Genomic DNA, 14647 nt, shown 5'->3' on the forward strand with positions numbered 1-14647 from the left:
CTGGAAAAGGCAAGATCACAGACCAATTTTACCCCATTCCATGTAGTATGAGAGCCATACTCTACACAGTCTATTCTATGGAGCTGCACTCCCCATCAGATAAAATCTTTGCAAGATGCTGCACACAAAGATGCCCGTACACATTCAAAATATCATTATCTGCAAAAGATCTCTTCCTGCAATAGATCCATTCCTTCAAAATGCATTCATAGTCTATGAGATATGCAGATCATCATACACACCTTGTTTAACAGACTTCATCTGCATATCTGGCAATCATCTGCAGATCTGAAAATCCATCCTGGTGGATCTGATCTGCAGATGATCTGCAAATGATTGCCTGCTAAACAAGGTGTGTATGATGATCTGCAGATCTCATAGACTATGAATGCATTTTGAAGGAATGGATCTATTGCAGGAAGAGATCTTTTGCAGATACTGATCTTTTGAATGTGTACGGGCATCTTTGTGTGCAGCATCTTGCAAAGATTTTATCTGATGGGGAGTGCAGCTCAATAGAATAGATTGTGTAGGTATGGCTCTCATACTACATGGAAGGGGGTATGATTGGTCTGTGATCTTGCCTTTTCCAGAGACTTTTATCTCAAGTGTGTATGCAGCATTAGACATGAAGAAATGAAAGAAAAAAAGAGAAACCATGAAAGGGTCTGTTGCCCAGAGCAACCAAATTCATGCTGTGATTGGTTCTGTGGAAAAAAAAGAAAGTAACTGATTGGGAAAAAATGACTGTTGCCATAACTAACCACAGTTCTTTTCTCCTAAAATATCCTTGATCAGTTATCGGTACCTAGAAGCCAATCTAAAGAACAGCTCCAGACAGGAATATACAACACTATTTACACACACACACACAAAAAAAAAAACTGCAGGCAGCTTGTATAACAGGCTAAAATATTACCGGATGTCAAGTAGCCACGAGCCTGGCAAAGCATTGGAAGGGGGGCAGATAGTAGCTACACCCTGCACTGAGATCTAATAGTGGGGTGGGGAGAAGAGAAGGGGAGGAAGATCCAGAGAGGGCGCAAAGAAGGCAAATCATGAGAAAGAGACAGCGAGCGGGAAGGAAGAAATAGAGGGAGGGGGAGAAGAGGAGATAGAAGAGAAGAGGAAGGGTATAGGAGAGGGAGGGGGAAGAAGAAGTGGGAGATGAAGAGGGAGGGGAAATAGGAGAGGTAGGGAAGAAGAGGAGGGGGGGGGGGGGGAAGAGGGAGGTAAAAAAGAAGAGGAGGAAGAAGAGGGCGGGTGAAGGAGAGGGAGGGGAAGAAGAGGGAGGAGGAAGTGCACCATCATGGAAGTCTGAAAAACGGAGGAGAATAAAGGAGAAGTATGGGGGAGAGAAGGGATAAGAAAGGGCAGCTTTATAATGTCACCCTCTACAATGTAAAGCCACACAGCACATGGAATAGGTCGGTAGCCATATAGAGAGGAGCGGAAGGAAGATACACCCCAAGGTCCGCATCATGTAGAAGACTCAGCTGCGGCTACTATAATGCTTAGCTGTTGTCCTTAGAATTGTCTAACAATTACGTTACACCACTACAATTCTACTGCATCACAGCCCTTAGCAACTGCGTTACATAACATCAGTGGCGGCCGGTTAGTATCTTAGTGGCTGCGACTAGCGGAAGTAACTTGGTCTCTTGTGTAACATGGACCTTGGGGTGGCCGCATTAGTCGTGTCACTCTCTGTACACTGTGCAGCCTGCAGGATGGATGGGACGTTACAAATCTGGCATCCACAATATACTAAATTTGTAGGATTTTCTAGAACGCCTATTTGCCTTTGCATAGCTTATTTAGAAGATCGTTTGGAGCTGCCCTTTAAAATGGATGGAAGATGTTGCAACTAGGGATGGTTAATGAGATGCAAAATAATTTTGAGTTGATGCAGGATTATGCAAATTCTGTACGGAAATGTATGCAACTTGAAAATGGACCAATCGAATTTTACCTCAGCAGGATCTGATTGGTTCATGTTCAAGCTGCATAAATTTGCATAATTCTGCATCAACGCGAAAGTATTTGCATATCATTGACCATCCCTAGTTGCAATAGACATCAATTTAACCCTTCTTTAAAGCACACCTGTTTGTTCAAAAAAAGGAAGAAAGATGTGTAATCTTCGATAGATACCAGCATCCAAGCATCCTCAGAAACTACCTGCACTCCACTGATTGGCACACTGCTACTCTGTCATGTGACCACGCCCATGCTTCCATACTGCTGCACAGGCGAAAGCAATGGCTACACAGCACAGGCTAGGATGTATTTAGACTTCCACTACCTAAAAATGCAGCATGTTAAAGAAACTCTGAAGTCTCTTTTTTTTCTGTTTTTTGTCATAAAATCCTCTTAAGCATGAATGCCCCAGTTAAATTGCCACATCCCCACGGCAGCAGGGTGATTTATTACAGAGTAATTGACCTGCAAAGTTCTACGACTTTGCAGGTTGTAGATTATGCTGCCCTGACACGCAGGGCTTCTCTTCCTGGAGAGGCTGAGCTTTAGGCTGTAGCTCTGCCTCTCCGCAATCAATCTCCATGGATCTCCGCCTCCTCCCCACCCCTCTCAGTGAAAGAAGACAGAGGGGCGGGGAGAGGCGGTGATCCGCAGAGATTGACTGCAGAGGAGGCAGAGCTACAGCCTAAAGCTCAGCCCCTTCAAGGAAGTGAAGCCCTGTGAGCCTCGGAGCTTTGCAGGGCTATTTCAGTGCAATAAATCATTCATCTGTCGCCGGGGATGCAGCGATTTAAGTGGGGCATTTATGCTTCAGAGGTTTTTATGACAAAAACCAGAGAAAAAAAAAAAAAAAAAAGAGACTTCAGAGTCAAGTGTGCTTAAAGAAGCTTCTGACCCTCCAGCTGTTGTGACACTATATATGCCAGCTTTCCACAACTGCTGGACTGTCAGATTACTCAGTTACTCTATACTACCAGGCACCATATAGGTATCACATTTGTCATTATTGCTCAGCACTCCAGGCCCAGGCTCCCCAATAGCGTCTCCAGAGCGTCTAGCCGCTGGTTGGCCTCCTCAATGGCGCTGTAGGTTTGCACATTGCTGGTTATGTGGAAGCGAATGTCGTCCACCAACGGAATGGAGTCAGTCTCTTGTCGCTCTTCCACTGCGGCAGCATCCTCTCGTACGGCAGCAGCAAATTCCTCGGAATCAACCAGCTGCAGAGAGAAAGGGGAAATAGAATGATACTGGGCCCTGCGACTGAAGGAACCGACACAGGCGCGATTGGCTGTAATGGCGATACACACTCAATTTAAGCAGTTTATTATAAGAAAGTCACATCTTTATACACTTTTATTCCTGGCCAGCACCATTGTTATCAGCAGATAACTCGTAACCGCCTGATCATCCTCACAGGAAGAAAAAACTCTGTACTTACATGTTAGCCCATAGACCAAATTGTTGCTTGGTTTCCCACATAAAAATGCTGAAACAGCCTTCCTTTTCCTATCACTAACCTCCCCTCTCCTGTGCCTAACACTAACCCACCCCTTCCTAGTGCCTAACACTAACTTCTCTCTCCTGTGCCCAACAACACGAACTTCTCTCTCCTGTGCCCAACAACACTAACTTCTCTCTCCTGTGCCCAACAACACTAACTTCTCTCTCCTGTGCCCAACAACACTATCTCCCCTCTCCTGTGCCTAACACTAACCTCCCCCTTCCTAGTGCCTTAAGGCGCACACACACATCAGACCATAGTCTTTGGAAAATGAAAGATCACAGAGCAATTTTCCCCCCTTCCATGTAGTATGAGAGCCATACCTACACAGTCTATTCTATTGAGCTGAACTCCCCATCAGATAGAAATCTTTGCAAGATGCTGCACACAAAGATGCTGTAGACATTCAACAGATCAGTATCTGCAAAAGATCCGTCCCTGCAAAATGCATTCATAGTCTATGATATCTGCAGATCATCATACACACCTTATTTAACAGATTTCATCTGCATATCTGGCAATCATCTGCAGACTATGGTCCGATGTGTCTATGCACCCTTACATTAACTTCTCTCTCCTGTGCCCAACAACACTTATCCTCCCCTCTCAACCTCCCCTCTCCTGTGCCCAACACCAACCTCCCCTCTCCTGTGCCCAACACCAACCTCCCCTCTCCTGTGCCCAACACTAACACCCACTCTCCTCTGCTTAAAGGTGGCCACACTATACAATAAAATAATCCACATTTTATGGCAAATCAATAAAAACTATCGTACAGAAAAATCAAAAGCGTTTTTTTGTTTGTATTTTAAAATTTGTTTAAGAAGACTGACTTTCCTGTTTTTGTTCGATAGAAGTAGATCATTAGTGGTGGAATTTTCTGATCATTTTTTATGAAAACTGAATGATGTAGGACAGCTTGTTATTTTCTTAAAGAGACACTAAAGCAAAAAAAAAAATTATGATATTATGATTTGTATGTGTAGTACAGCTAAGAAATAAAACATTAAGATCAGATACATCAGTCTAATTGCTTCCAGTACAGGAAGAGTTGAGAAACTCCAGTTGGTATCTCTATGCAAACAAGCCATTAAAGGGATACTGAAGGGGGGGGGGGGGGGTACGGGGGGGGGGGTCGGCGGAAAATGAGCTGAACTTACCCGGGTCTTCTAACGGTCCCCCGCAGACATCCTGTGCCCGCGCAGCCGCTCACCGATGCTCCGGCCCCGCCTCCGGTTCACTTCTGGAATTTCTGACTATAAAGTCAGAAAACCACTGCGCCTGCGTTGCCGTGTCCTCAATCCCGCTGATGTCATTAAGAGCGCACAGCGCAGGCCCAGTATGGTCTGTGTCTGCGCAGTACACTCCTGGTGACATCAGCGGGAGCGAGGACACGGCAACGCAGGCGCAGTGGTTTTCTGACTTTATAGTCAGAAATTCCAGAAGTGAGACAGAGGCGGGGCCGGAGCATTGGGGAGTGGCTGCGCGGACACAGGATGTCTGCGGGGGACCATTAGAAGCCCCGGGTAAGTTCAGCTCATTTTCCCCCGACCCCCCTACAGTATCCCTTTAAGCTCTCCGACTAAGTTAGTCATGGAGAGAGCTGTTATCTGACTTTTATTATCTCAACTGTAAGTGAACTAATTACTTTTCCTCTGCTAGAGGAGAGGTCATTACTTCACAGACTGCTCTGAAAGAATCATTTTGAATGCTGAGTGTTGTGTAATCTGCACATATTATAGAATAATGCAATGTTAGAAAAAACACTATATACCTGAAAATAAAGTATGAGAATATTTTATTTGCTGCTAATTTTCTAGTAATTATTCATAGTACACAACCAATTCATCATTTTTTTTTCGCTTCAGTGTCTCTTTAAAGAGACTAACAAAATTTTCAGCCTTATTTCTTTTATACTATAAAAGGTCCTATACTTGTTCTAATGTGGTCTGTCTTACTGCAGCCTTTCCTAGTTGCACAGTGGCTGTATGATCGCTGTTATATAATCTAATCTTTCCTTTGTCAGCTTTGTCGGCTCAGGCAGGAATGTGCTGCTCTACTGTGATAGGTAGAAGCTATACACACCCTCTCCACGACCCCTCCAGGCTCTGTATGAGTCACAGACTGAGCTTCTCTCAGCCTATCACATGCTAGTTAGCAGCCAGGTTTTTTGTTTGTAAACACTGCCTAAAACGGGCAATTACAAGCCAGGATTGCAGCAGGAAGTGGCAGAAACCGCACAGAGGGGCTCAGGAGAACATAATGAATAGAATGGTATGCTTTTTATTGTAAGCATTGTAGAGTACAGATTCTCTTTAAAGGAAAGGTCAGGCAATTTAAGCTAGGCAAGTTCTACTTACCCGGGCCTTCCTATAGCCCCTTGCAGCCGATATGTCCCCCGCCGCAGCTCCGCTCTCAGCCGCCGCCCCGAGAAACCATAACCAAGAATTGAACTTCATCCCAATCAGTAGCTGATACCCCTTTTCCCATGAGAAATCTATTCCTTTTCACAAACTGATCATCAGGGGGCGCTGTATAGCTGATATTGTGGTGAAACCTCTCCCAGTGTGAGGTCAGGACCATGGTTCTGACATCACACTGTGGGAGCCTTGATGCATTGTGGGCAATAACAGCCGTTTACAGCGGTTTCCAACTGCAAAAAAAAAAAAAAGCAAGCAGCAGCTACTTCCAGTGACATCACCTGAAAGCAGTAAAAATGTCACCATGTGATAAATGTCAGAATGTAAATCAGGGAGAGAAAAGATTTTACAATGGGCAAACACTGACTAAATCATTTATACATAATTACTGTAAAAGTGAAGCACTTTTGTATTACATTATTTTCACTGGATTTCCTCAAAGTCCAACCTCCTGTCGCTGCAGAACCCCCCTGAAAACGCAACAACGTGAATAGAAGGCCTCTTTTCCATAGACTGTTGATAGGCAGTGAAATGCCACTCAAACTCTCACAACTGCTTGTTGCTGCCTGGCAACTGCTTGCTGAGCACACAGCTCAACTGTCCGTGGAAAAGAAGCCTACATTTGTGGCTTTTAATGAGCGCTAACACACTCCTGTGCTCATTACCCACCCGCCTCCTAACTATGCTGATTAGGGATCTCCTCCCAGGAGTCTGATCCACTCACCCCATGCCCTAAAATACATCCTCTTCTCCCATTGCTGTGATCAGGCAGCCAGGATCAATACTCTTAAAAGAGAACTGTAGTGGGAGGTATATGGAGGCTGCCATATTGATTTCCTTTTAAGCAATACCAGTTGCCTGGCAGCCCTGCTGAGCTATCTGCCTGTAGTAGTTTGTGAATCACACCAGAAACAAGCATGCAGCTTATCTGTCAGATCTGACAATAATGTCAGAAACACCTGATCTGCTGCATGCTTGTTTAGGGTCTATGGCTAAAAGTATTAGAGGCAAAGGATCAGCAGGGCAGCCAGGCAACTGGTATTGCTTAAAAGGAAATAAACATGGCAGCCTCCATATCCTCTCACTACAGTTCTCCTTTAAGTATCTCTCACCAGTCCTGTAGCAGTGGTGATCGGGATGCCAACCGTGCACAATCCTATAAACTAACAGAAGCATTGGTAATGGTAAACAGCGGATTAGTGTGAGCCACAGCTTGCTGTGGGTGGCGCAGTTGTAGATGGTGGCTTAATGTGGGTGGTGGCTTAGTGTGAGCCACAGCTTGGTGTGAGCGGCACAGTTGTAGCTGGCAGCTTAGTGTAGACAGTGCTGATGTGGGCAGCGGCTTAGTGTTAGCCGCAGTTTTGTGTGGGCCGTGCAGTTGTAGATGGTGGCTTAATGTGAGTGGTGCTGCTGTGGGTGACAGCATAGTGTGAGCCACAGCTTGGTGTGAGCGGCACAGTTGTGGGTGGTGGGTTAGTGTGGACAGTGCTGCTGTGGGTGGCGGCTTAGTGTGAGCCACAGCTTGGTGTGAGCGGCACAGTTGTGGGTGGTGGGTTAGTGTGGACAGTGCTGCTGTGGGTGGCGGCTTAGTGTGAGCTGCAGTTTGGTGTGGGTGGCGCAGGTCTAGGTGGTGGTTTAGTGTGGACAGTGCTGCTGTGGGTGGCGGCTTAGTGTGAGCTGCAGCTTGGTGTGGGTGGCGCAGGTCTAGGTGGTGGTTTAGTGTGGACAGTGCTGCTGTGGGTGGCAGCTTAGTGTGAGCTGCAGCTTGGTGTGGGTGGCGCAGGTCTAGGTGGTGGTTTAGTGTGGACAGTGCTGCTGTGGGTGGCGGCTTAGTGTGAGCTGCAGCTTGGTGTGGGTGGCGCAGGTCTAGGTGGTGGTTTAGTGTGGACAGCGCTGCTGTGGGTGACTGCTTAGTGTGAGCTGCAGCTTGGTGTGGGTGGCACAGGTCTAGGTGGTGGTTTAGTGTGGACAGCGCTGCTGTGGGCGGCGGGTTAGTGTGATCTGCAGCTTGGTGTGGGTGGCGCAGTTGTAGGTGATGGCTTATTGTGGACAGTGCTGCTGTGGGCAACGGCTTAGTGTGAGCTGCAGCTTGGTGTGGGCAGCGCAGGACTAGGTGGTGGCTTAGTGTGAGTGGTGGTTTAGAGCGGCACATGTGGATTCTTTTGAAAAAACGGGGGTTTCCTGGTATAGCTTTAACACACATTTCTCAGCTCCAGTTTTGGGGGTCATCCACCGAGGCTCAGTACCTTCTCGATGATTCGAGCCATGTACTCCGTGCACTGATCTTCTAGACGGGTCAGCTGGAAGAGTTTTGCAATCTTCCAAATTCCAATCACACTGTCTTCATCCAGAATCTGTGCCAAGACCTTGCCGCACAGACGCTTCAGCCCCGGCAGAAGGTACAGGTCGGCCACACAGAGCACCTCGTACGCATTCTCTGGAGACAGCTGAAACAGACAAAGGGAGAAAAATCTGAGAATGGGACAGTACAAATCAACAGGATCTCACGCCTTATACAATCACTACTGTCAGTACTGGAGCCAATACATGATAATCCAAGAGGCAATGATGGAGTTCCGGAGATCAGTAACTTTATTGTCCCATTGCACACATACGACCTTCATCAACAGACGATAGTTTCAGGGCCTCGCAGGGCAGATCAGCAAATTTTGGCGGGATCCCTTGGGCGCCGCCATAGGCCGTAATGAGAATTACGACTATAGCATCACTTAGGGACTATTTTGAGCACCGACGATTGCCAGACTTCGAGTTAGACAAAAACAAAACAGGTAATTTGGCTGCCGGAAATAGCTGCTGCATGAATTACATGTCCCCTCCGAGTTGCAACAACTTGGAGGGAGAAATACAGCGTTTCTCTGAAAATAAGACACTGTCTTATGTTAATTTTACCCTCCAAAGATGTGCTAGGGCTTATTTTCAGGGGAGTGCTTATATTTTGAGGGATGAAGCTAGGTTAGTGTATGGGGAGGATGGCAGTCTCTTACTGCACCTCCCTTGTGTCTGCGTCCGCCTCCATTCACCTGTAAACGGCTTCAGCATCCTAACATGGTTGGTGCCCTTTGACCGACCCGGTCGCCGCACACGCACTGTATGCTGGGTCGGCTCCGTGACCGCTCTCCTTTCTCATCATAATCAATGTGCACCAGGGACGCATCAGCACCGCACACACTGCTTATGACGAGAGGGAAGCGCAGTCACGGAGCCAACCCAGCATAAGACGCACGTGCGGCGACCAGGTCAAAGGGCGTGGACGATCATAGGATACTGAAGCTTTTTATAGGTGAACGGAGGGGGTGCAGCCACCAGGGAGGTGCGGTAAGAGACTGCACACCTCCCCATAAACTAACATAGCAACCTACCAGTAAACAGCTAGGGCTTATTTTCTGCAGAGGTCCTACTTACGAGAAAACACGGTCATATTTAACATGGCCCTGAGTTTCAGCAGGAGCAGAGTGAGCAGTCTTTTGGCTTCACCCTGTCCCAAAATTTGCCCACGACAATTTTATATGTAAGCCTTGCAGGGTCCCCCTTTATCAAAGTACCAAGACAGGTACACTTTTCTGTCTTGATACAGGTAAGCCCTGCAAGGCCCCCAAACAATTATCAGCTGATGAAGGTTGTATGTGTGTTTTGGGACGATAAACGTATTGATCCTAGAATCCTGTGTGCAAAACCTCATCATTGCCTCTCAGCAAGGGACAGAACGCCACATCAGAGACATGAAGACAGAGGGGGACATTTATCAAGAGTGTACGAGACAAATTATTAGTAGGTTTTTAGAAATCCGTGCAGAGTTGTCTCAGACATCCTAAAAAAAAAATGCTAAATAGTGCAGATTCTTTAGGAATAGGAGGTGTTAGGAAGGTCTCTCAGACAGTGCAATGTGTGAGGGGAATTGCTGTTGCTGAGGAAACCAATATAGCTGCTGTATTGCATCAATGCCCAGCACTGGAAGGGTTAAGCACAGAAAAGCTTCACAGGACACCTGGCAGCAGGGGGGGGGGGCAGGAGAACTTCACAAATCATGCCTAGCCTGCACTGCTGCACACAAACTGTAGTAGTGCTATTAAGCACTTCTTAGTCTGCGACGGTTAGGGATGGTTTGCACTTTTCTGTAGTGCAGCTCTAGAAATCCATGCTAAACTGTCACTATTACATAGGATTTGAGAAGTTTCTTATAACCAGCGCAGGAACTGTTCTGCATGATAACAGTTTAAGAAGAAAAAACTGTTAGTAATGCTTTGATAAATCTGGCCCAGAGATGTAGCAATAGTGTCATGAGATTATTACGCTGGCACAGAGTCACCGATCACCGGCCAGAAAACACTGCTCAGTTGTTCAGAAGGTAGAAGCAATGGCCAGAATCACACAAGTGCTGAACGCAGGTCACTGAAGTGCAGCAACCTACCAGTGCAACGATCATTTCTTACACAATACAATTTAAAATTTACGAAACCTAACTAAAAAGTAAAGAACTTCGGCCTTGTTCCCACTGCACACAATCCAATCTAAATTCACATGTGCAAATTTTGACCGTTGCAGGAACATTCATTCTATAAGCTAAATAAAAGTACTTCCTTCGTGTGCAATGCGGTTCTTGCTGAATCTCAGGTGCTCCACATGCGTCATTTGTTGCACATTTGTGGTTCTATTAGAGTGAGTAGAAGCGCAAAAACAAAAAAAAAAACTGCATACAAATGCTGTGAAATACCTTATTAGATTTTACCAGGACTGGCAAACCAAGCACAAACACATAAAACAAAAACACACAGAAGCTAAAAGAGCCAGAAGTCATATGATGCAAATAACAAGAAAACACATGCATGTTGTGTCTGTGCGTGTTTTGTAGTGACCTAAAGCTGTGTACACACGCTAGATAAAACCCAGCTGAGGATCAAGTATGTCTACAGTAGTCCCCAAATCCCCTTGCACTTCGGCCAGAGACCATTGCTCTTCCCATGCACCTAACTCCTGAGTGGTATATGTGTAATCAAGGTGCTGGGAAATTTGGGAACAGGGCAAAGCTGAAAAATGTCTCACCCTGCTCCTGCAAAAGTCCTGGCGGCGTTAATTACCATTCCCCCTCCAGGCCGCCGTGCACTCTGGGGTAAGACCTAATTCAGCCGAATTACGCTATTTTTATAGTAAATTGGGCTCAGTCTTGACGTCACTCGAATTTCTGTGAGCACCGATATAGCTTAATTTGGCCTATGGCAGCACATGGTGCGCCAAAATTTCCTGTGCCTTTTTTGCCTGTCTCGCCTGTGTGACGGCTGCTTTGTTGTCCTTCAGCCCCCCACCAACAGAGGAGCAGAACACGGCGCTAGCCTGTAGTCCACCGAAGCGTCTGTACAGGCTCGGCTCTGCAATGTCATCCAAGGGAACAGGTCCTGATCCCCGCAGAGTAACATGCATCAAACTTGTGTGTGAGGCTTTAGTGTACTTCTGCTAAATCAACCACAAAATTACCCCCCGATCAATGATGCAAGCCTATAGTTTGCAAGTAATTCCCAACAAACACCACTATGGTTCTGCATCTCTCTTCCTGGACACCTCCACTGCTGTGTGTATTCACATTACTGACATATAACTGATCAGTCATCTTCACATCAGGTCTTACTGACATATAACTGATCGGTTATCTTAACATCAGGGGCTTGATTCACTAAGACAATTAATTAGCATGCCTTATCAGAGATAAAAACGCCTTATCAAAGTTAACATGCCTTATCAGAGTAGCATAGCAAGAGCTACGAACCCGCAGGGATGGAGCTCTCATCATTGCCAATTAGCAGCCAGCTAATGCCAGCTAATTGGCAATGATGAGAGCTCCATCCCTGCGGGTTCGTAGCACTTGCTATGCTACTCTGATAAGGCATGTTAACTTTAATAAGGCGTTCAAAGCGCTTCTCTGATAAGGCATGTTAACTTGGATAAGGCACGCTATTTGTCTTTTTGAATCAAGCCCCAGGTCTGACAAGAAATAGAGGTAATAGAACATACCCCATCAGGCCAACTACCAGGGCAGTGCTAATACCTAGCCTATGATGTCACCAATGCTGCAAAGCTCTGTGCTGCTTCCATACTGGCACTGCTCTCGGGACAGGGCCACTGGCAGCCCTCAGCACTGGATGGGTGGCTCAGCTGTGAGAAAAAACAGCTGTTCTGACAGGTCCCATTTAAATCTTAATGTATACAGTATTTGGGTCCCTGTAACACGCAGAAGTATATTCCTATGGCTCTCTACTGCCATCTGCTGGGGAAGTCTCCTAAAATAACATGCATGAAAACAGAGATTACACTGATGTAGCCACTCCCAGACTCAAGAGCCGCATACATGTGTCAGTGCAGAGTAGTCCAACCTATGCACAGTTACTGCCTTATTGACTGGCAGACAATATCTGGAAGTATTAATTCTCCGTTCCAAGTATAGGCACACACGGATGTGGGGTTGGCATAGGCCCTTTACATATTGTGAATGAGGTTATCAATCATGGATATTCAGCAATCACTTTTATGCGGAAGATTACAATAGATCACTAGTAGTGTAGCCTGACACACGTTTCGCAGCACAGTACAGCTTCCTCAGAGGATATAGAACTAAATTCAAACTGCTATAAAGTAACTGGGACCATGAAATGACCCATAAGAAAAGAGGTTATTCAAAACATGATCGTCTCCCTGGTGGCTGTTGGAAGTGTATCAACTCCAAAAATCAGAGCGTTATAAAGACAATATTACCTGCATGATGGTGCAAGCAATGCATGTAGTCTATGTCTTCTAGCGCAGGCACTGGTCGGGCTGTGCACGTCTTACAGGGTGTGCCCACGCTGGGAGCGCTCTGTGCAGGTGTATGACGCCACCTGCATGCGTAGCTCGCTCACGGGAGAGTGCTGTAGGACGCGCGCAGCCCGTCCATCTCCTACGTAGTAGTATCTGACTCCGGCGACTTGGAAGAGGCTGCCGGAGAGGTATTTAGGTAGGAAGGAGGGCAGAAAGGAGAATGTGGGGAGCGGTAGGCAACAGGTCAGGTCACAGTATATGCCTGTTTCTCCCCCCCCCCCCCCCCCGTTTCTCCAGGCGATTTCTGGTCTGATCTGATCTGCATGCTTGTTCAGTGTCTATGGCTAAAAGTATTATAGGCAGAGGATCAGCAGGACAGCCAGGCAACTGGTATTGTTAAAAAGGAAATAAATATGGCAGCCTCCATATCCCTCTCGCTTCAGTTGTCCTTTAAAGTAGAACTGCCGGGCATAAAATCAAAAATTAATTCTTTAATTTTTCACCTGGTAAACAAGTAATGATGCTAACCAGGCAATCCAAAAATTAAAATCACTATTACTTTTCTTGTTGATAAATGATCATTCCCCAGTTTATCTGACTTATTTGGCACTCACAAAATTTGGTACACAAAAAGGAAGTTGCAGGGCATGCTGGGTTATCCTTTTTTGCTTCTGTACTTCCCCTCAGACATAACTGATGCAGCCTGATTGGATGAAGCCTCTTTCCCTTCTGTTTTCCCCTCTTACACCTCTATTCCTCTCTGATTGGCCAATATTTCTCATGCTGAGACAATGCACTTTCTATAGTGGAGGGCGGGCAAATCACGTAAGGGAGAAAATTACATCAGGATTGGCTTCAAAATAGCCGCAGTTAATATAGAAACTGTATAGTAGAATTCTCTACATTTCTTTTATAAAATTCACAGGAATCATAACGTGGACAGTGCAATACATGTAAGTAGAGCAAGTATTTATCTACTTATATGTTTTGTTTTTTTCTGAGATAGTATGGATGACAGCTCGTCTTTAAGGTCGGCAATAAACAGAAATGGCAGCTGCACTGAGAACGGCTGGGCTTTCCTCGCACTGCTTGTGTTAGGTTGCTCTTCGCTCACCTCTGTGTCATCGCTGTAGATGTAGTAGAGGACGCGGGTGAAGGTCTCCTCGCTGATATTGTGCAGAGTTATGGCCGGGATGCTGGGCTGGCTCTGCAGCTCTTGGCTCTCGCAGAAGTGGTCTTGCAGCAAAGCTTTGAAGTAGTCGCTGCGGCCGCAGAAAAACGACTGTAAAGGAAGCAATAGACATTGTATTTATTGACTATAGCACACACCGGATAATGCTTCTAAGCACAAACCTCCACCTACTGAGGAACTACAGCAACCAGCATTCCCTTGTCAGATGTCGGCTTACATTTTTCCATGCAGCAAATCCATGCAGAAGGAAAGACTACAACTCTAACCCAGTGTTTCTAGCGCTCCTTCCGCTCTGCCAGGGAGAGCCTGCCCCCCATTCCAGCTAAGCTACCATAGCCACCTGCTGTATGGAATGCATATATATATATATATATATATATATATATATATATATATATATATATATATATATATATATATATATATATATATATATATATATATATATATATATATATATATATATATATATATATATATATATATATATATATATATATATATATATATATATATATATACAAAAATTACTTACGGTAATGTCTTTTCCAGAAGACGAAAGGACAGCAACCCTGAGACTTGTCTCCCTCCAGCATTCAATGGACAGGAAGCTAGATAAAACTTAGATTAGATAGGGATTAGATAGGTATATACACATGGTTTCCCCTTACCCCATCAGTTGTAAAAAAGACTCCACACAGAATGATGCTTCAAAATAAATTTTAATAGGAAATATCCGGGTGGGTAGTA

General features: G+C 45.6%; 1 protein-coding gene across 2 annotated transcripts in view; it reads right to left on the reverse strand.

Annotated features, from left to right (window-relative positions):
• Nucleotides 1-611: 611 nt before the first annotated feature.
• The window catches only part of ABTB1 (ankyrin repeat and BTB domain containing 1), a 96690-nt gene continuing 82654 nt past the window's right edge, over nt 612-14647 (reverse strand). For both annotated transcript variants that reach the window (XM_068251532.1, XM_068251534.1), the window contains 3 exons: nt 13820-13987; nt 8148-8348; nt 612-3197 (listed from right to left, as the gene is read on the reverse strand). In XM_068251532.1, the coding sequence (XP_068107633.1) occupies nt 2991-3197; nt 8148-8348; nt 13820-13987 (576 nt within the window). In that variant the 3' untranslated portion in view covers nt 612-2990. The remainder of the gene's footprint in view (nt 3198-8147; nt 8349-13819; nt 13988-14647) is intronic.

The sequence above is a fragment of the Hyperolius riggenbachi genome, chromosome 9 (genome assembly GCF_040937935.1).
Source record: "Hyperolius riggenbachi isolate aHypRig1 chromosome 9, aHypRig1.pri, whole genome shotgun sequence".
In the NCBI taxonomy this organism is placed as follows: Eukaryota; Metazoa; Chordata; class Amphibia; order Anura; family Hyperoliidae; genus Hyperolius; species Hyperolius riggenbachi.